The following is a 21,970-nucleotide window of genomic DNA, read 5'->3' on the forward strand; positions in this document are numbered from 1 at the left end:
ATTTTTATTGAACACATATATAAAATACAGAACATTTAAAGAAAATTCTACATAATATTTTACAAAGGGTATAGCAAGTGTAGACCCTTTGTTCTGAGAAAAGAATCTACAAATACCAAGAGGAGAAGCTAAAATAAAAGAAACAAATATAATGTACAATGATTCATGAATCTCAAAATAATACTATGTAGATGCAATTTTGTATCATGTTTTATTAATGAAAGATGTCAATTAAAGAGGTTGCCATTAACTGCTGCTAAGGAAGAGAATTTTTGTACTTTCCCCAATATCCACATTTTGTTTCTATGTCTATTTGCAACAACTCCCAATGGGATGAAGGGAAGTTTAAGATTGCAATGTGCCTTCCTTCTAAGTGTCCGCGTCATATTTCTTATCCAACCAGAAACTGGCTTATGAGTGTGAGGTATTGCTCCCTCACCTGATGACTCAGTTTCCCAGGTGCCAAAGCATATACTGATCACACATGAACATTCCAGATGCTCTGAAGTTTTTCCATGTACATTCAATGTACATTAGAATATTATTTTGTAAGTACCATTCATAGGCATATAACACTCATATTGTATCTATAATATTAAATCCCAACCTACTCTTTTTTTTTTTAATTGCTGCTAGTTTACATTGTTATTTATATTATTGCTATATTTTTGCTTTTTTTGCATTATATATTTCTCAATTTTTACTACCTATATGTCGGGTGCCATGTCACAATCATTTCATTGTGCAGGATGACACTGTGTTATTCGGTGCATTTGACAAATGAACTTTGAACTTGAACTTGAGGGAATTGCAGTGACACCAGGAACTCTTTGTAGCCTATGTTCGTCTTTCTCTGAACATCGCTGGCCAAGAATCGCCGTGCGACTTCCCTGACACTTGTCAGCTAGTGGCATGGGGGAAACTCGAACCTAGACTGTGGTGGTCTGCTTGGTGTTACGAGACAATGCACTTGACTGCTGCACACACCTGGGATGCCATTAAGGAAGGACTGTAGTAAACAGGTCCCTAACAGCTCCTGACCAGGACAGCTCCTTCAAACGGTGACATCAGTTAGAGGCTGATTGCTGGTCTAAACTCACCACTCAATGCTTCTTCTTTTACTGGATTAGCACCAGCTGCTTTGCATGTTTCATGTCTCTCTCTCTGTCAGCAGCCCCAGGATATGTGCTGTGCTCTGTACAGATAATTACCTTGATGAGCTGATATGTTGTAGCCGTCTTACTTCCTTGGCTCTTCCTCCCATACTACTCCCATAGTGTTCTGTCATTTAATGTCTTCCTCACCTCCCCAAAATCATTTGACATGAGGAAAACCAGCATGCTTTTTTTTTGTTGAGTGCATGCGGTCAGCTTGTGAAAAGGCTCATCTAACCCTGTGAACACAGTGAGCTCTACACACCGCAATGATGTCGTGATGGTTGGCTTTAGAGACGTCACTAAGTAACAGTGGTATTCCAATCTATTAGAAATTCACAACTCTCCCACCTCCCTCAGTTCTTCCTCCCCTTCTTATTAATGTGATTCAAATGTATGTATTTTCCCTCTGCCCTCTTGTGTTCCCTCCTATTGTTCCTGGACGTTTCAGTATACGATTCCCAGATTGCATTCAGCAAATGCTTTCCCATATGGGGCAGTGAGCACTTTTTTTTTTAGAGGATGTTAATTATTCCAAATAACTGTCTGAGCGCTGCACTCTGTTCCCAGGCCGAGCTACAGCAGGCAGGAATGACAAGGAGTCCTCTCTCCTCCTTAATGGTTTCCACATGGAACTCCGGAGTGGGCGGCCAAGCCTCCAGCACAGGCAGAAAACTCCAAATTTAGAAGAAATATGAAAATTGTCAAATGCTGCTTCCTTCGCAAGGGAGACAACCCCCCCCCCCCCCCCCCTTTCCCCGGAGATCTCCTCCTCAGACGTTGCAGGTCACAGCCTGAGGTCACGGGGGCCCTCACACTACCCAATCACAGAGCTCGGGGGGTTTTCCCTCACATGTCGCTCTCACATTGTGCCGGCCCCTCGCCTCATATAAGGTAAAAGAAAAGTCTTTGCTCCCCAAGCCGGCTGTGCTTCAAAAGGGAGCGTTGCACGGGAACCCCCGTCAGACAGTAGGGCTCGCAAAAGACAACTGCAACGGTAGCAGTGCTGGGGTGCGCCCCCCCCCCCACCCCTCCCCCCGCGCTCTCCACCCCCCAAGACCACTGCCCACCCCCCAACCAGACCTCGCCACTTCGCGGCGCCAACCTCATCCTACTCAACCACCAGCATCATCCCACACGTCCTCCAGGACAGACTGCAACGTGGGAGCCACAGAGGACCCAAGCTGTGACACGAAGACTGCAGAGCCCAGGTAGGTCATACAACCTCCCGTACAACCAGACAGATTTCACACCAGTCAAATGACAGTGTTCACTCCCACGGAGTAAAGAAATGTAGCCGTCACCTGTGAACTACCATGCAAACAGTAGGGTCACTTCATTCCTAGTTTGATGCTCATGGGTTGGCTTGTTGTGGTGGATGGACTGGCCGGTTGGCTGATATATGACTGATAGAGAATGAGTGCTTCTTGTCATCCGTGATGTTCTCCTGTCTGAGCTGGAGGCTGAGGCCTGGATGACCTTGTGTCAGTGAGTCTCTGTCTGAGGAATAGGCTGTAGAGGGCAGCTCTCACTTGGACAGGAATCAGTGTCCCTCGTGGTATTGGTTTGGAGTGGCTACTTCATTAACTACTTTCCCTCAGCCTACTTTTGCTTGTGTTAGCTGACAAAGAAAAATATCTGCTGCATGTACCTAGGCCAGAAGAGCAGCGCTAACAACATTTCAGTATTGTTGTGTTTTTTAAATATCAATCAGTGGGTGTAGTACTCTGTCTTGTAGTACCCAAGTTGCATTCATGTCAGACTGGACTAACATTATTAACAGTCTCTGTTTTCCTTTTGCCTGGGTCACGGAAAAGGCTGTGGTCACTTTACAGCTTTGCTATTTCAATATATGAATGTTTACATAATGGAGACAGATATGGGTTAAGGTGGAGGGCTGATAGCATTGGGCCGTCATCACAGTCGGCTGAACAGTGGCTGCTGATTAACTGATGAGACTGTTCTACTGTTTGTTGACATCAAACCAAAGCGGCAAGCTAAACCATCAGAATCGAATTCACCTTGGTAACAAGAAAGAATGTATTGTCTGCTTTGTATCATCCCAAACAGCTTTGTAATTTTATTAACGGACCAAACTTATTTGAAGATGTATCCATTGTTTTCATCTGTAGCTGCTTTTACTTTGATACAGGCCGGTTGTTTAAGCCTTTTCTCTGAACCATCAGCGGGTGAAAGACCTTGATTAAGGCAACGATTCATCATGTTGGTTCACTGCACTGCAGGACAACTGATGCACAGAGCTCATCGTTGTCACGTGCAGACAAATGACTCACAGATGATACTAAGGTCGTTGACACTGGACAAAATGTACACAGCCATGTATATACAACACCGTCGCTGCTTCCAGCATTTAAAGATCTTTCGTCAGGGCTTGCGAAGGGAGATGCGAACATATCCAGAGAGAAGAGGACAAAAGCAGAGAGCTGTAGTATGAGTCAGTGTCAGTTAAACAAGACAGAGACCACATTGTGAAAATGTCTTGAAACACCTGTATGAACATGCCCACACCCCACTTTTACATAAAAGAAGTCTCTCTTTTTAATGTAGAAATTAGGTTTTGGAACTTATCAGTTGTGAACACAGAGATAGTTGATATACCCTGGAACAAGTGTTCATTTAGAGAGGAAATCCAAGCCCGTAGAGAGCCCATGTAGCATGTAGTTACAGCATCACACAGTATAAACCTCCAGGGCTGTAAATGCATTCCTTCACATCGTATGTTAATTAACCAAATACAAGACATTTCATATTCATCATCAGGCTTTAACTTAAACGATTCATGATTGCTTGTATTTGGACAAACTGTGGCACTTGGATGGATGCATGGATGGATGGATGGATGGATGGATGGGTGGATGGGTGGATGCATACATGGATGGATGGATGGATGGGTGGATGGATGGATACATGGATGGATGCGTGGATGCATGGATGGGTGGATGGATGGGTGGATGGATACATGGATGGATGGATACATGGATGGATGCGTGGATGGATGGATGGAGGAGGATAAATGGATGGAGGCAGTGAGGGGAGGAGAGGAAACAATGTATTTATTTTGAGAGGAGTCAAAAATCTGGAAGCCATCAGATTATAAGGCTTTTCACATGACCCTGTAATGGCCCCGGCTTTCGGGCCTGTCCTCTGCGTCACTCCCCTCATCCCCAGGGCCCAGGGGACCTTCTTCCCAGGGTCACGTTCACATGAGCACCAGGGTGGGGTCGGGTGGGAGGGTAAAGGGGAGGGGGTTAAATCCTCAGAGACTGACAGAGTCTACAGTTCACATGCCCAGTGAGGAGTGACAGCCCACTGCGGGCCCTGCAAATCACATACACACTCTCTATCTCTGTCTGCCTCTGTCTGTCTCTGTCTGTCTCTGTCTGCCTCTGTCTGTCTCTGTCTGTCTCTGTCTGTCTCTGTCTGTCTCTGTCTGCCTCTGTCCGTCTCTGTCCGCCTCTGAGGAACACAACCACAGAGGTATAGGTAGCTGTAATGTCGATGAAGGTGGAGGAGGTTATACCAACAACTTTGTCTCGAAAGGTTTCGGCCATAGTAGCTGTAGCTAAGTTTCCGTAGCTACAGCATCACATTCCAGATTCCATCTCTTTCTTTTTCTCTCGGCGTTCTGGGAATGCTTCAGCCATTTTGTCACTTCCTCTCAGGATTGTACAAAAATGTTGTTGCAGGGCGTCTTTATCCCTCGTCAAAGGAGGCGCCAGAATGGGTCTTCACAGTCTTAGATTTATAACTGTCTATAACAAGTTCAATCTATGTATTTTGACATAATGTCACCCTCACTGTTTGATGTTGTTAATTCGTTTTTTTCAGTTTCACGATCACTGCTCAATATTGGTGAAAATAAATGTTTTTCAGCCGCAACCGTGTAAGGAAAACTGTTGGAAATAAGTCAATGTATTAGTAGTCTAAAGTATTGAAGAATTCTTCCATTGTAGTTCTTTACCATCTTGCTATTATTTTCTGTCTATAATAGAATATACTTTGTGGCATTTACTTTGGCCTACACACATGTTAGTAGACACACATAACCTCCTTTTGGCCCTTCGGGAGAAGGCCTGCATCCTTTCTCAGAAACATTCACTCCAAGAAATCCATCCAGCCCAAATTCCAACAGTACTGTGAATCCTGACGACATCTCGGAGAGAGGGTTGGGATCGGGTGTGGGGTGCCCTGGGGGGGGTTTACACACCCTGGTTGTCCTGGACATGTGAGAGGATTACAGCCACAGCACACTGACACTTTGATCCAGACTTAACCTGGTGAGGACAGGGCATGTACCGTCAAGGCCAAATAAGGCCACAAAGGTAGAAAAAGGCTTGCCTGGAATTTTGTGGGTAAAGTACAAAGGAATGGAAACTTCTATCCGAGACGTCAGTTCAGGCCAACCTATAAGGCAGTATTAACACAGTAATACATGTTTGTAATGGTCAGATTAGCTCATAGACTGGTCTTAAATAGTATAAGGAACTGTACAGATATACATTTTTCATTGTTAGAAATACATGTGCCTGGGTTGAATATAGTTTTTTTTTTATTGCATTCTGAACATTTCTATTGCTGGGTTTGAGTGAGTTATACAAAGAATGCACTAAATTGATTCAAGAACTTATTTCTACTTCTATATAAACTGAACATACCCTACAAGCACATGATATTGAAAAGACATCTTTCTGGTTTCACTCAGTGGGTAATGTTTCAGTGAACTCTGTGCTCTGTTTGCATTTAGACAGTAAAGCTTTATCTATTTCTTTTTAATCAGGCTCTATACTCAAGCCTTTCAGATTTTAAATAACATTGTTCATACAACACGGCAGTTCAGAGTGTCATGCTTTATTTGTGGTATTTTCATAAATATCTGGTTCTGAAAGGAAACCACTATATATCTTATCCCTCCATTTAGATAAGTTCTAACTTCATATTGTATTAAAGTAGTCATATGTTAAGCAGTTGGTCTCATTTACATCAAGTTTGCATCTCCACAAATGTGTTCAGTGCATTTTTGTTTAGCTTTGGGTGTGTTTTGGATTCTTTTTTGACCACTTGGAACTCCATTTTTGGAAACAAGATTACGAGAGAGGGCTGAGTTAGGGTTCACACTTAGCAGTACAAGAAAGGCCTGGGCTTTTTCAGCTACACATCTGACACATCCACTTTGCTAGACAGAAAGAGACAAGAAAACCGAAAACAAGAGAAAGAAAGAGTGAATGAACAAGGGAGGGAAAGGAAAGAAAGAAAGAGAGAACGAGGGAGGCTTCCCCACCCTCCGCACACTTCCTGTGTAGATGATTTAAGGAGATGGGGAGAAATGAGAGGGAACCTTAAAAGGCAATGTTTGGGCGTGCAGGGGCCTTGCTTCTCTCCACTATCAGGCCCTGGGATTGTGTCTGTGTAAACACAGCGTCTGCCTGCAAGGCTGTCCATACGTCTGTGGAGGTGAGCACTTGGCACAGGCACACACACCGACACACACGCACACACACACACACTCACAGACAGAGAGACAAATACACACTAATTCTCACACGAGCACATACTAATGTAAGCAAATCCTGGCGATTCATTTTTTTACCTTGTCACTTTCAAGTGATAGTTACCCGATGTCAGAGAGGAGGTGACGGGACAGTGCGACGTGACAAATCGTTCTGACAAACGTTTAGTCTAGAAAAGAAAGTTCAAATGCAGGTATGGAACACAGACATATGTTGACTACAAGGCCTTGCTGCATGTGATACAAATATATACAAATATACAAATTATTAGAATATGTTTAGTTGTATATGCTTTTCAAGTAATGTTTAAAAATAGGAAAGTTAAATTAGCCATTGAAATAAAATCTGCAAGTTTATAAAATTAAATAAAACACCAAACATATCAACAGCCTCATCAAATGCTAAACAGCTAACAGACTAATCAAACTCTGAACATGTTACCAGACCAATCAGGGAAGCTTGAGTATAACAGTTGTATTTTGACACGTTCTTGAAGGTGCGAATGGATTGTTAGGGCCGTGGTACAGAGCCTGGTACAAAGGATATGGAGGAGACAATCAGAGGAGACACAGTCAGAGGAGACACAGTCAGAGGAGGCACAGTCAGAGGAGCAGGAGTGGACAGGTGGGAGTATGGAGGTGACTGAGGTCAGTTAGATGGCAGTTGGAGACCAACCCTGTAGTAATCTGGGACATTTGATGAGGGTGTGTAACATTGCTATTCCCATTGCAACAACAGGTAGGTAGCATTGCTATTGCGTATGGCTATAGAGCCTGTTGTAAGAATGAGACGTTATTAGCATGGAGCATGGGAAACAGGAAACGAATACAGGATGTTTATATGGTGTTGGTTATTAACAGTGGCCACAGTACCAGCAGCATTACACACAAACAGCGTGAGAGAGGACAGTTGTGTTTTTTCATGTTTCATCAGTCTGTAGTTATCTGTTGGGCTGAGACAGCATGGGGCCTGTAGACAGCAACTTTTATAAATAAAGAATGGATGGACCCAGGGGCTCAGAGCTGTGTGAAAATGACCAAGTTAAGAAATGAGCTGGTAAACACAGTTACATTTGGGCCTCCTACCATCGGTAAACATCCCAGGGTGCTACAATGACTCAGCATGTTGTTCAGACAAAATGGCAGCCCTTCCTGGTGTGTGCTTTAGGGTTTCTCTCCTTTACCTTCGCACCCTTTTCCCGCTCCGTGTCGGTCTACAGCGGCAGCCTGTGACTCGAAAAGGGAATGTATGCAGCCAGTTGGATAGAGAGCAAGGGAGAGGGTTGGGGGAGGGGGAGGGGCAGCCAGGCACGCGCTGAGAGCAGTGACAAACTATCTGCGTCCACCATCACAGCCTGCCTGCAATAGCCCGAAAGAGTGAATGTTTATCAAAAGTACAGCTCCATTTTCCATTATCCCAAAATAAAAGCAGCCAAGAATTCCTTATAAGGGCTGAGGGAGGCAACAGAAGAGGGATTTGAGACAACCTAAAGCTCCTTCGTCTTGGAGAGAAATCAAAACTGCTCTGGAATTCTCATGTTGTTTTTCTTTCTTTTTTCTTCCATTCTTTTGTTTTGCTTTCCCTTTTGAAAGTAAATTGAAAAGTCCTCAAGTTAGACTACGGGAGATGTATTACACTAATAAACAGGCTTCATCATCAGCTTTTGGAAGCGTCACTATGGAGTCTGTCCGTGTAAACAACATCAAGCATGGCTCTTTGCATGTCATCGTCATTAACATGAACATTATCACTGAACATTATCACTGAACATTATCACTGAACATTATCACTGAACCAGTCCATTTCTCTACAGGCCTTAGCCAGACAGAGCGGGACACAACCTGGTATAAAGGATGCACTTCCTGTGTGCGAAGCCTTGTAGATTGTAGATGTCGGTCTGCTGGGACTGGTGTTTAACTGTTCTGTTCTCTTCTTTCTCTTTCCTGTTGCAGTGTGGGGTAAACAACAGAGGCCTCCCGAGACAGACTGAACCAATTAGCAGCACACCAACTGTAGCCTATATGTGAGTTTCACACGCTTTCAACCCAGTTACATTGACTTATTTCCCCACAGAGATCGAAAATTGACACCATGTGACGTTAGCCTTCTTTCCACTTGGATATAGTCCCTCATCCTGGGTCAAAGTTAAAAGATCATCGTTAGTCACATGTTTATATGAGGTCAGGATAAAGTCTGCTTGCTGAGTAATGTTCAGCAGAGTCCTGTCCATACACTGAAAATGGCCCAATAGACCACTCTGTCAACAACAAAGTCTAACACTGACTTCAGATGATAACAGGTCCAAGATCATTTGTCTGAATCCTTCCCATCTCCAGCAATCCACAGCCTCACTTTGCATTCAATGGAATTTGCCAATAGTGTGTCCTTGTTGATATTGTTATGGCATTTTATGCTTTATTAGACAGGAAAGTGATTAAAGGATCAAGGAGACAGTTGCAGAGAGAGCATTTGATTGGATTCAAATACACACCCCAGCAGTATGTTTGCACCAGAGGAAACAGCTCAGAGCTCTGGACCTCCCTAGGCCTTCCACAGTGTCTTCCTTACGCAAATTCAACTAGGCCTTCCACAGTGTCTTCCTTACGCAAATTCAACTAGGCCTTCCAACAGTGTCTAATTCAATGATTTTTCTCCAACCAATCGGAATCATTAAATAAGTTACAGTAATTCAGATGTGAGTTTTAGTGTTCCTTCACCCTTCACCTTTCCTCACCCCTTTCCTTATCCTCCTCTTCTTCATGATGGCTGAGGCCTAATGTGGACAGGCAGGACCTCCCAGTGAGCCTGTCACTCTCCCAGGCTATTATCATGCCCAGTAAAGCGCTCAGCTCTCGCTAAGGCCTTAAGCCTCAGCCTGCTTGCCTGGCTTCGTCCTGAGGTGTCATGGGCCGAATGACTCCCAGAAGGCCCAGCAGAGGATCAGTGTCCCCATGTGAACCCAGAAGACTGCTAACCATGATTCCTGATAGCTATATGGGTGAAATAGTGTGGGATGGGTTGTGGGAATTTAGCAATGCTGCAGGGAGGAATGCAAGTGGGAGTGGGGAGCTGAGGGCAGAGGGACAGGAAGGAGCAGTGTAAATATGCAGGCCAGCAAGGGTCAAAATCATTTCCTGTTCCCCTATATGACGTCTAGCAGTGCCCACCTTTCCCAACACACCGCCAGGCAGCCTATATTCATGGTATCGCCTCTCTCACAGACTCCTAGTAGGAAAGACAGCTGAACACGTACGCTTCATGTGGTTTGGTGAAAGCCCTCAAAGAATCCTCTGTTGCTCTTTTTATCTACAGGTCAATCGGCGTTGGAGTGTCAAGCAAGAAACCAACCAGCGAGATTGAAATGCCATCAAACGTCTTAGTCAATACGAGCCTTTATTTAGTCACGTGAAGCGAGGACAGGTAAGGTGTGACTGGATGGGCCATTGCAGTGTAGGTCCATTGCGGTGTAGGTCCATTGCGGTGTAAGTACATTGCAGTGTAGGTCCATTGCGGTGTAGGTCCATTGAGGTGTAAGTACATTGCGGTGTAGGTCCATTGCTTGGTCCTCAGGCCCTAGGTGCAGTGCTGCATCTCTGGTCAACTGGGAGTCTGAGATGAAGCACTGTAGCTCGGGAGGGAGGGCGCTGCTACAGCCGGGAGGGCCGGCTGACAGGAGGGGCACTGTTTCCCTCTGCCTTATCATCATGAAGAACAACATGGACGCCGTTATCATGGACATCTGCGTTTAATATATTAGGGACAGATGGGCCCCATGACTGGTGCCACGCCTCCCTCTGTCTTCTTGGTCTGGACACAGACCACATATCTCCATGAGAGATCTCGCTGGAAAAGTTTGTATTAACCAGTCGTTGCTGTTGTGATTGACATGACATTCACCTCTTCCTCCTCCTCAGTGAATGCACTGCATTGCCCTGGCCTTTTCCTTGCTCCCGGGGTCCAGTTTTCCCAGGAATCCCTTGGGCAATCACAAGGGGGATTCCTGGAAATACTGTTCTTGGGGGTGGGGCTTGACTACATAGATCCAGGATAGTAATATAATCTGTTTATAATGTTCTATGTTTCACAGAATGTGACGTAATTTCACGTGACAATTGAATGACTGGTTAAGGGCAATTAATAAAACAGATGTTGCTTCGTATTATAATCCATAGCTTGTCTAGATGCATTCTCCTATTTAAATGAATAAAATTATTTTTGTGGTAATTTTACTGTCAGAAGATCTATGTCATTACCTATATTATATACATTAGCAATTATTAGGCAATGTTTCCACTGTGCTCAATAAATGTCAGCATTTACTGATTTTTGTCTGTCTGCAATTCATCATAATAACAACACTCCATCGTCTAAACCTGCTGGAATGACCCAAGTCTCATTCTAGACTCATTGCCACTCATTTTATGAAAACAGAGCTTCCTGTATGTGGATATAAACCCATATAAATGCCACAATGTTGCCAAAATCTTCACCACAAGAGGTCAGAGTTGAGCCACTTCCATAGATGAGCTTTGGGTAGGCCATCATGTTACATGTGCTACATCAGATGACTCATTGTAGATCAAAATAGTTGGAGCCTTAAAAAAACTATTCCTGTTCACATATGGTTGGAGCAGCGGTTATACGTATTGGGGAAATGTATAGGCATGCATTTGGTGTATTCTAGCCTTGTCTAGTATTAATGGGAGAACGTACCACAAACAGGACGCTGTTTCCATTGTTAGATTTTAGTAGAAATAATGTTTCTTTTAAACAAATATATCTCCTTCGGGAGAAAAGCCAATATCACTTTTGTGTGTGTGTGTGTGTGTATATATATATATAATATGCTCCAATAATCCAATAATATGCTCCAACTGCTTACTTGATCAAACGTGCCTATAGAAAATATACATGTGAAACAAAAGCACAGACACCCTTATTTGGGCAAGAGAAAAATTTTGATGAGAATGTTTTGACGTAGAACCCCTGTCATACCTTCAATGTGTTGTCATAAGCAAACGTCTTCAGTTACACAGGAAGCAAATTCCCAGTGACTCGTCGAAAAAGTAGATGGGTAAACACAATTATAGATCGTCGGTACACAATAGACGCTATTCCTCTATCCATAATATACTGCGTGGGCATTGATCTGAGCAGGGGTCCGTCTTAAAGCACGAGACAGACCGCTGTGTTAAATGTTCCCTTCCCTTGCTCGGCTCCTGCCAGCTTCCAGGCACGTGGAAGAGGGTCTCCACAGCAGATGGGGGCAAGGGGGCTAGAGAATAGGAAGGCTGGCTGAGAGAGAGACGTTGGCCCTTTAACACTCACTCATCCAACCAACTGTGGAAGCCCATTCCTCAAAGGAGCTGGTGGTGTGGGGGAAGGGGAGGACAGGCCTGACGGGAGGCCAGAACCGTAAGCTCTGGGTCACGTTTCACCCTGGAATCCACTACTGTGTTGCTTTGCAGTCTTGAGGTCCTCACTTGCAGGAAGGACATTGAGAAGGTTATTTGTAGTGTACTTCGCGGCAGTAAATAAACACATTCATTGTTGGAATCGATTGACTTGAATTGCTCTTTGTGAGCTTGTCCGCGGGTGGGTGTGTGTATCTAATTTGCTGTGGAGAATAAATGCAGTATTGCAGATATTATCAAGTACTCAAACCATCAACTGATACTGTACATATGGTAGTAGTTAGACAACACTAGTTGAATTCCTCATCTGAACTTTGCTTCCATGGACTGAAATATTTGCATTTCTCAGATTCACTGTCAACTATGATGTATATTACAGTTCAGTTAACTCACTAGGCTCCAAAGTTTGTAAGACAGGATGAGACCATCTGATTAATGCCTAAAATGTAAATTTACACTAAAGGTTTCTGAAGTAACCTACAAAAAGGAGCATAGCATGTTTCCGCCTATGAATGAGTATTCAAATATTATAAACTGGTGAAACTATGTCTCTTTTACATTACATGTTATCAGGACAAGTTGATCGGGTTTATCTGACCCCTCCCCCTTACTTTTTAAACCTGTTTAGGTGCAAATCATATAGGCCTAGAGGGAATCTTCTACTGAAACTCTATGTGCTGATGACTCACAGGAAGGGATGGGCAGATAAAGCAGTAAATGGTGCACGTAGGCATTCACACACGCAGGCACATACTCTTACCGTCTGAATAAGCCGACACGCCACACACCTTCAGTCGGGTGTGGCCCAGCTCAACTCCTTCTCTGAGAACCTGTATTTCCTAGGCCCAGGAGTCACAGACAGGGAAAACTGATACCAAAGTGGAGAATGAAAAGGCAACTGACCACTGTGCCTAACCAGCCCCAACCCTCCCTGATAGGTGAATCGGAATCATTTTTATTTGCTTACATGAACAGTTAATCCAAATGGTGTAATGATGCTGTTAGTCTGGGACAACATATAGGGACAGAATAAAACAAATGTACACATAGTTTACACGCAGTATTATTTAACAGCTAATGAACATTCAAGATATGAGCGTTACATTTGAACAGTCATCTTAGTCTCTGCGGGGCACACCGCTGGTTGCTGAGCACTACAGGACAAAGAAAGAAACTGTTCAGGTGGACAGGATTCTTTGAGAACAATGGTGTACTGGGGAGGGTCAGCGATGATCCTTCCTGCTCACTTCCTTTCCCTGGAGTAATGCAGGACCTTGATGAAGGGCAAATGGCCCGCTGGATGTGTTCACCCATGCAGTCAGCAGACTAGGAGACGAGGATGAACTCTAAAACTGAACCGTAAAGATAAACCAGGTATGACTGGGACTAGATTTCTTTGCAATCTCAAAGAGGTGGGGGGTGTTTCCGGTAATCAATCACCAAGTCAAGTTTGTCCTTTGAGAGACACGCTGTTTTGACTGCACCAGGCCACCAGCCAGGCCACGTCTCTGCGGTGAATGGACTTAGAGCCATCAGCGAAGCCCGCTGCTCCCTCACGTCATTGTATTTGCCCAGGTGCAGGATAGATACTGGGTGTTCCCCATATTGTTTGACAGGAATTGATTTAATGCAACCAGCCGGGATCACAATTTCAGTTCATATTGTATGTTGTCCACAATAACCCTACCATATGTCCAGCAATAAAAACAGCCAGACTGAGGTGAAAAGGCTTTTAAACCCAGACATCGTTTCTAGGTTATTTGTGGACAAGCTAGAAACAACATACATTTGAAGAAACATAACACAATTCACCTTTCCGATGATCTGTCGATTGCTCCAGTAAGGGCAGCTCAGTATTTACACCACTGGAGCAGGGAGAGGGGGCTCCCCCCTGGGGCAAATATCTTTTTATAGCCTCCCCTCATTGATAAAAAGCCTTTACATCAACAGTGCCAGTTCACTCCTCCCAGCATCCCCCTTTATCTCCACTAGATCCCAGGACACAGACATACGGGAAGGGGGTTGGGTGGGGCCTCTCTACTGCATGAAATACGTCATATTTCATAATGACAATGTTAGAATGCGGTCTATATTCCCAGATGCACAAGACCCACTTTAAAATACCTGCAGTACATATGTTATACAAGGATCAGAATGGAAACCTACAGAGCAAACCACAAAGGACAACCTTAAAAAAGACTCAGGCCACCCAAAGTCTGATGAGGAAAATGATGAAAAACAAATCTGAGGTGACTTTGTTTCACACCAATACACAATAACACTTTTTGAGTGTGTCGGTCAAAGAGAATGTAGATCTATGATGTTACTGTGGTGGGGGACCAAATACTCTCAGATTTGGTTGGGAGTTCTGAAATACAGCAGTGAGACATTTCTCGGGCGCCACTATAGATGCATAGCAAATAAACAGCAGCCTATAATCAACAAAAACAAAATAAAATGAGGCAGAAATGTTGACCATTGATTGAAATTCCGCTTGGAGAAAAGCAAATTGGTGTGGTTACGTTGGCATGTTTATAAACGAACCTTTGTGTTCTGCCTTGTGAAGTGTAAATCTTATGTATTAACTTCAATGTTCTGCAGCCAACCTGCTAACAAGAATAGGACAGATGGAAACCTGATACTTCGACTCCATCAACAACGCTGTTGTGCAGTTTCTCACGGACGCAACATTAAGGCGCGGCCTCTGTCGTAGGTAACATGGGGCATTGCCAGGCTGTCAAGTACAGATGGACAACGGAAAACAGATAAAAGGTGCACACCGATCACTTGACCACCTAACTGAAATGATGCTCTAAAAACACAGTGTTTTAAAGAAGTGACCTCACCAGACATCACCATCAATCCCAAGCCCAATCAAAATTAGGTTTGTGTACCAGGTCGTTTAGGGAAGCTGGTGCACTGGTCTTTTTAAGACTTGTTTCTAATATATAATATGTAACACCAACTGTTAGGTTAAAATGCATTTCTACTTCAGTATTCAACTTTGAAAACTTTTATCAATAAAGGTTTTCAATGCAGGATTGAGAATGTTTTAAGAATGTTTTATACCTACCTTGAGTATTTAATTTCAAGAACTTTTACTTAAAATGACATTATTACACATAGCTATGCAGTGGTAATTAAGTACCACTGCATTACCAAGTGTAGTGGTAATTTAGTAAATAAAATATCACATTTTAGAAAATAGAACTTGAGAGCTATAGTAAGATGATATCAGACGTAATTCCTTTTCCATGAAAACAAAAATGTTAAAAACGTTATTTTAAGCTTTGGACAAGCAGCCAAATATGTTATGGAGAACATGCTCCAACAATATACTTCATTCACAACATAAAAATGACTATAACCTACTACCCCACTCATTACGTGTATCTATGAAAATGCATTGGAGTTTAGAATGATTATTTTATTCTTCATTACCTATAAATATTTGTATTAGCAACTAGCTAAAGTGCTGGCACCTCTCCGTTACTCTGAACTGTTGTTATGGTGACAGAGGCGTCACATGACTGTCTTTCAAAATTGAAATAAAATATTTTTTAAACAAACATTTCAAATTAGTTAGAAAGTTAGGTGCACTTACCGCTACATAAACATACACCGACATGGATTTCCTTGTTACCTAAAGCACTCCCAGAACGTTCATTTACTAATAAAAAAACAAATGGATGCCACAATAAACGTTATATAAGTTAACGAATCCCAGTCAAAACAATGTTATTTTACTAGATTACTTGTACGTTCTGAAAACATGTGATTCTCCCATACCAAACTATAAACGTTCTGCAAAGGTTATTTTTTGTTCTTAATAAAAAAATACTCTCCCACAATATTCTCAGAACATTGTGTGAAAGTAACTTTTCTAAGAACCAAGAAGCTTTAGGGAACGGCTCAGAAACATTCTATGCTGGGTGGGTTTGGTAGTGCCCTAACACATTCCGCAACTTCAGGTTGTGTTGTTTTCATCTCTCAAAGTCAGTTTCATAAAGTTCTCTTCCATTTTATATAGCCTATTGGAGGCACTTTGCAGCAGATAGCAATGTGCATTATGTGGGTTATGAACATTACAGACAAAATGAAGTAACAAAAACAAGACAATATAGTCCTTCAATTAGTTGGTTAAACTCATACAGAACCTGTGAAGAGCACATTTTCTAAAATGTCAGGCCTTTTGAACAGCTCATTCCAATTTCTTGCTCCCACATGCAAACATTCTTTGTTTTGTGACCAGTGCCACTGCCTGCCTGGTTTGTAGTGGCAGCAAAGGGATAAGAGAGGACAAGGCCAGAGAAAGAGCCAGGGTTTAGTATAACATAGGGATTACATTACACTGCAGTGGCAGCCTTAGCAAGCAGCCAGGGAGAAGCAGAGGGGGAGCCAGATCAGCACGTGACACCACCAAACTTAATCTGCCTAGGTCAAAGCCACTCCTCTGCCCTGAGCCTACAAAGGAGGAGCTGAGGTAGTTAGGTATCCCATATTACAGAGCTGAATCATGATATTTAGTTTTTCTTATGAATACACACAATTAACATTAAATACTCCCTTTTGGAAACCACCGGGATCACATGCCTCAGTGGGTAATTTTTTTTTTTTCAGATAAAATGGGATACTAATATTTTACCTTCTAAAAAGGTTAACAATGACTTAAAATTCTTAGTACAGATTTCAGTCTTGAGGCCTAGTTTCCAGACATGGTCATCCCTTTTGTTCAGCCAGTAGAGATGTCTGAGGCCTCCGACATTCTCAGCAAAGAGCTACTTTCCACGTGTTGACCTCACAATAGATGGCAAGACAACCAGGCCTCATTTATCCTGCAGCAGCCCATGCGGTCGTTGTCATCCTGGAGAAGGATTTGTCTGAAAGACCTCCTCTCTCGCCCTAGAAAAAAAACATTCCCATCCCCCACTCCAGCCAGGCCTAGCAGCACTCTACTGCAGCTTGGAATTCTAGTGTCACGCATTTGACAATGTGGATGCACCAGTACACTCAGGCATTCACACAACATAAATTAAACCTGCCAACAAGTATTGTCCAGTGTGCTACAAAGGGACATCATTTTGTAAAAACCCTCAACTTATTGTCTAGTCGGCTCTGGGATAGATCACCTGGTTGACAAAGAATGGGAGGTAAATGACTACACAGGACAATGCAAAGGCTCTAAACGATGTTTTAAGCAGAGGAAAGGGAGGTAAGCACAACTACTTCTTACTTGGAACACTTCATTTCCAAGCCACTGCAGGGTGGAGCAGGGGCATACCTTCCGTTGCACAGCATTTGGCCCATAGACCCATGTTGTAGTCCTCACGTTATTAGTGGCCCCGCTGACCAGTTTGACACCTTTTACTATTGTCCTACAAACACAGGTTCAGGTATAGTGAGTCCCAGACAGAAGACTTGCAGCCAGGCCCGTTTCTTCATTGTTTACACCAGTTACACAAAGAGTTGAGCTGTAGAGAATTAACCATTTTCCACAACAGCCATTTGAAGCCATTTTAATATTTACAGATATAAATCCTGGAAGATTTTTTTTCAAAACACCACCACAAGCACCTACGTCTAACCACCACCCCAACAATATCATTTCACTGGGACTGCTTTGGTCTAAATTACAGCAATAACCTTTTAGACCATTTCCACAATTGTTCCCTTTGTCTGAAGCAATCATACTGTTGGACAAATTAGTTGCCTCCGACATATTGACCAAGGTATCTCATCCATCCCCAATTCCGTCAATGTATCACGTTTTCCAAATGCTCACAATACTTGGGTTGTGTGGTAGTTTACAGGTAATGTGTAAAGACAAGCAAATGAAAAATAAAACAAAAATAAAAGTTTACAGCCATAACATTATCCAGGCCTAAGGCAGTCTGATTCCTTTAAATTACAGACACTGGGACAGTGGTTCTGACAAGTCATTTAATTTATTCTGACATGCTAAAAGGGAATAAATTACACTTTTATAGAATGTCCAGCTGTAAAATAGCTAAAGCTGGGTCAGGAGGATAATAAGGAGGGAGACAAACAGCCAAGTTACTGGTGTGCATCTGTTGTGACTAAAGGCTGAGATAAATCCAAATTATTCTTGCCTTACAAGACTCAAAGTATATAGAAAACAAACCCTCCAAAACTTTCTTCGCAATAAAAAAAGGAACAAAAATAAGGAAACGGTTGCTACTCTAAGTAGCAGCGAAATTTAGTTGCAGAGAGAAAGTCCCAGAGTATTTTACAAGAGGATCTGCTTCACCACAGGAGGAAGCAACAAAAACACCCTTCCCCCAAAATGATCAATTCAATACAGGGAAAGACAAATCTATAAAACGGAGAGAAAGTTCTGATAAAAAAAAAAAAAAGTGTATATATGAATATAAAAATGATAACGGAAAGGGTGGATGGAGTGAGCATGTTTGTCTCATAAACGAACATCGAGGCCACCCATAGTAGGAATTAAATGAATCTCAAAAAAAGGTTACATTTGTCCATAGACATTAACATCTCCAAAAAAAAAAAAAGGTTAATTGATGCATCATTTTCTTTTAAGCAATTTACAAACAGGTTTATTCAAGAGGTGCCTAATTTATAATGAATATGCTTTTGTGGAGTTCATCTTGTTTATTGGTTGAAATTTCAGAATACCAAGTACAATGTAGTTAACGCAGCGTTCTAAAGAGAAACCTAGTAGTCACTAGAATTGTTTTCATCTTCACATTAGAAGCTCTTCTAGCACATATCAGCAGGCAGAATCTTAATTACCTTTATGAAAAACAAAAATAAATCCAATGTATGCTTAGTAAATACCCAGGATTCGTTCATGACAAAGGAAACAGTTTCAGTTTACACCTTTCATTTTGCTCGAGAATGAAGGGGGGGGGGGGGTAAGGAAGAGGAAAATGGTTGTTTCAAATGTTCAATCTGACTGTTGTGTCATCATGCCACTCTGTGACTGAGGGAAAGGGAGAAACTGCTGCTCTGACAGGCGACTATGAGGTGAGGCAGGCACCCAAGCAGCCGCTCAGAGGGAAAAGGTGTCAAGGGGAAAGTATTGGCATGTGCACAATTACATCCTCAGTGAGCCCACCATTTCTTAGTTTTCAGTTTTGAAGAAAAAAAAAAAAAAATCTTCAGGGACAGGACAATAGAGAAGGCTACAGCTTTGAAAGATTCCATATCAAGCCTGCTTTCTGTGTGGATATAGTATATACATAACAATATATAGATATATGCAGAGCATGGTATCTATATAGAGCGATTACATATATAATATATGGAACGAAAGTTCTTTAACAGGAAAAGAGGGTTGCCCACAATGCCTGGCAGGTTCTGGTGAACTTGATCCTGGATGCCGGGGTGTGATTGGAAGGCAAATCCTGCAACGGCCATTCTGCTCTGCTTCATTTCATTGTCTTACTGCTCAGAAACCTGCAAGAGAAACGACAAGAGATGGAGACAAAGACACAGAGGCCATAGGTTACGCATGACTTAGTACAACAGCAGGCTATCTTTATCAAAAAGGGTTGAGCGACTGCTATCAACAAGGCCAAGTAAGTCACGGCGGTTTTCCAGCCCTGTAATAAAAAAGCGCCCAGTCATCAGTCCCGCTCTGCAGCAAAGCTGGAACCCGCTGCAGCATAGAGCCTGAGAGGGGGAATCAAACATTTATGGAGCCTTTACACTGAGCCTCCTGTAATGAAGACATCCACCACCACACTAAGAGTTTCACAACCAGCACAGGGACAACAGCTGTGTGGTGTACTGGGAACAGAAGTGGGACAGAAAGACAAGAGCAAAGCATGAGGAGGAACAGATGCAGCTTATCAATAAATCTATTTGAAAGGGCCGAGGTAAACCAAGAAAAACTAGCTTATCAATACATCCAAAGACAAGTAGGGAACTGGCCCCACTAAGCCAAACTCTTCATGCTTCAGCACAGTGGAAGGTAATCTTTACAGACAGACATTAGCCAATGACACGCAGTCCCTCTTCATGGCCACACCCAAGGAGCTCATTGATGTGACAGCTGGCCTTTAGAGAGTTGCCAAGCCACAGGAGAGAAACAAGGGCACAACAAAATCAGGGGACTCCTGAAAGTGAAGATTCCAAAATCGTTCTTACAGGCTCCTAAAAACGTGTTTTTCTCAAACACACATTTGCCAATCAATTTTACATTCTAAGGCTTAGCCAGCAAGTTTGGATGGGAGTAACTCAAGTACGGACATGTCCATCAGACCATAGTGATGTGAGAAGCACTGTGTCATCTGCCGCTACAGCAGTTCCCTCCAATGCGGTTTGACAAAAAGGCAAGCTAGTTCTGCTGCAGGCATGGGAGGATGTCTGAAGAGCATTTAACCCGCTGGACGAACAACCAAAAGTACTGGGTCTGAAATAAACACGACAGTCTCAAACTGCTGCTCAGTGTGTACAAGCAATGTCATGAAGAAACCCGTCCACAGCTCCCATCTGAAGGAGGATCCTGCAGTTTCGTGTTTCGTTTGAGTAGAGGGGTCAGCTGACGTAACAGACAAGTGTCACTCACAGGGGTGAAAGGGCAACTAATTTCTCCACATGCAAGCTATTAATAGATTGAGCGTCTTCCAGTATAGCAAATCCCCTTTAGGAGACATCCCAGAAATAAGACGATGATATTGAGGCCTTACACGGACATTAAATTACCAAGTGATGAGCAGAGTAAATATTTACCAGAGTACAGGCTGTGTTAATAAAGTTTGCTTTTGAGCTTTAGCTACTTGTTTGCCTGATTGTCAACTTGGCTCGTTCTAAACAAATAGAATAGAATGAGGCGATTGGGCAATACACGAGGACGACTGAAACAAACTGCCATTAACAATGTTTCCATTGTTACAAGGCCAACCGAGTGGCCAAGTCAAATTGGTATCCAAGAAACCAGCAAGCTGTTTCAAGCTTCAATACGCCAAAGCATGGCTATTAAAATTCCTTGCCGTGGGTACTCAGCACCCTTCCCTCCCTGGAAGTCTAATGGTAAAAGGTACAGCGGGAACCAGAGAATGAACCTCTATCGACATACTTACAAATATATGTCCTTTTCTATACTTCGCTATACTACCTCAAAACAACACAAGAGGGGGAATGGGGATTGTGAGCATGGGGTCCAGTCACTAAGGTGCTTTTGGGATCAGTCTGTGAGGAAAAAAAAATAATCTCCCCACCCCTGTAGCACATAAGCAGAGCTCAACCATGCTGTAGGCCACTGTGAGGATGGAGTCCACATACTAAAACAGACAGAGTACACAAAGGATTAGACCCATACCACGTCATCAGCAAATCCTATTTATAACTAGCCTCTCTTCACAGCACTTGTTCACTGCCATCACGTAGGATGTGCCTTGAAAGAGGGGGAGAGGGGCACAGAGTGTGTCATGCTTTGATTTCCTTTTCATATTTAATGGATTTCAAAGCTCTTCTAAGCAGAGTGTAGACACAGCACTGTCATTAGTCCTGCAAGGAGAGGGTCAGGAAAGGATTGGCCTCACAGAGAAAATCCATTAAAAAAAAGAGAGCATATCTAAATATCTGCTGTAAACATAAGCCACAAGAAGCCTTATTTGGGGCAGGATTTGACCAAACACACGACAGCCAAACAAAATGGGGCAGAAGAATGTCCAATCTGCTGGAGTCACAGGGGGCTGGCATGCTGGGGAGGAGCAGGACTGATACACTGAGCCCTGTCAGGGAAGGCAGCCGTGTCACGCCACCAACATACATGGACCTTCTTTTACTCTAATCAACCTGCACTCAACCCCAAAACATTCTGGTCTTATAACAAATACTTAATCCACACAGCGCGGATGATTCCCATTGTGTACTGAGGGCTTAA

The 21,970-nt window shown here is 43.0% G+C and overlaps 1 protein-coding gene and 1 long non-coding RNA gene across 8 annotated transcripts in view; one reads left to right on the forward strand and one right to left on the reverse strand.

Moving 5' to 3' along the window:
• Positions 1-2,212: 2,212 nt before the first annotated feature.
• LOC105027224 lies at positions 2,213-11,005 on the forward strand. The gene is made up of 3 exons (XR_829272.4): positions 2,213-2,365; positions 8,635-8,705; positions 9,995-11,005. It is a non-coding gene; the product is annotated as an uncharacterized LOC105027224 (long non-coding RNA).
• A 6,591-nt stretch (positions 11,006-17,596) lies between these two features.
• The window catches only part of csnk1a1 (casein kinase 1, alpha 1), a 28,075-nt gene continuing 23,701 nt past the window's right edge, over positions 17,597-21,970 (reverse strand). For all 7 annotated transcript variants that reach the window (XR_002196698.3, XR_002196697.3, XR_002196696.3 and 4 more), the window contains one exon: positions 17,597-19,536. Coding sequence is in view for 2 of the 7 variants with exons in the window: in XM_020045999.3 (XP_019901558.1) it covers positions 19,529-19,536 (8 nt within the window). In the remaining 5 variants the exon portion in view is untranslated. The remainder of the gene's footprint in view (positions 19,537-21,970) is intronic.

The sequence above is a fragment of the Esox lucius genome, chromosome 4, assembly GCF_011004845.1.
Source record: "Esox lucius isolate fEsoLuc1 chromosome 4, fEsoLuc1.pri, whole genome shotgun sequence".
NCBI classification, from domain to species: Eukaryota; Metazoa; Chordata; class Actinopteri; order Esociformes; family Esocidae; genus Esox; species Esox lucius.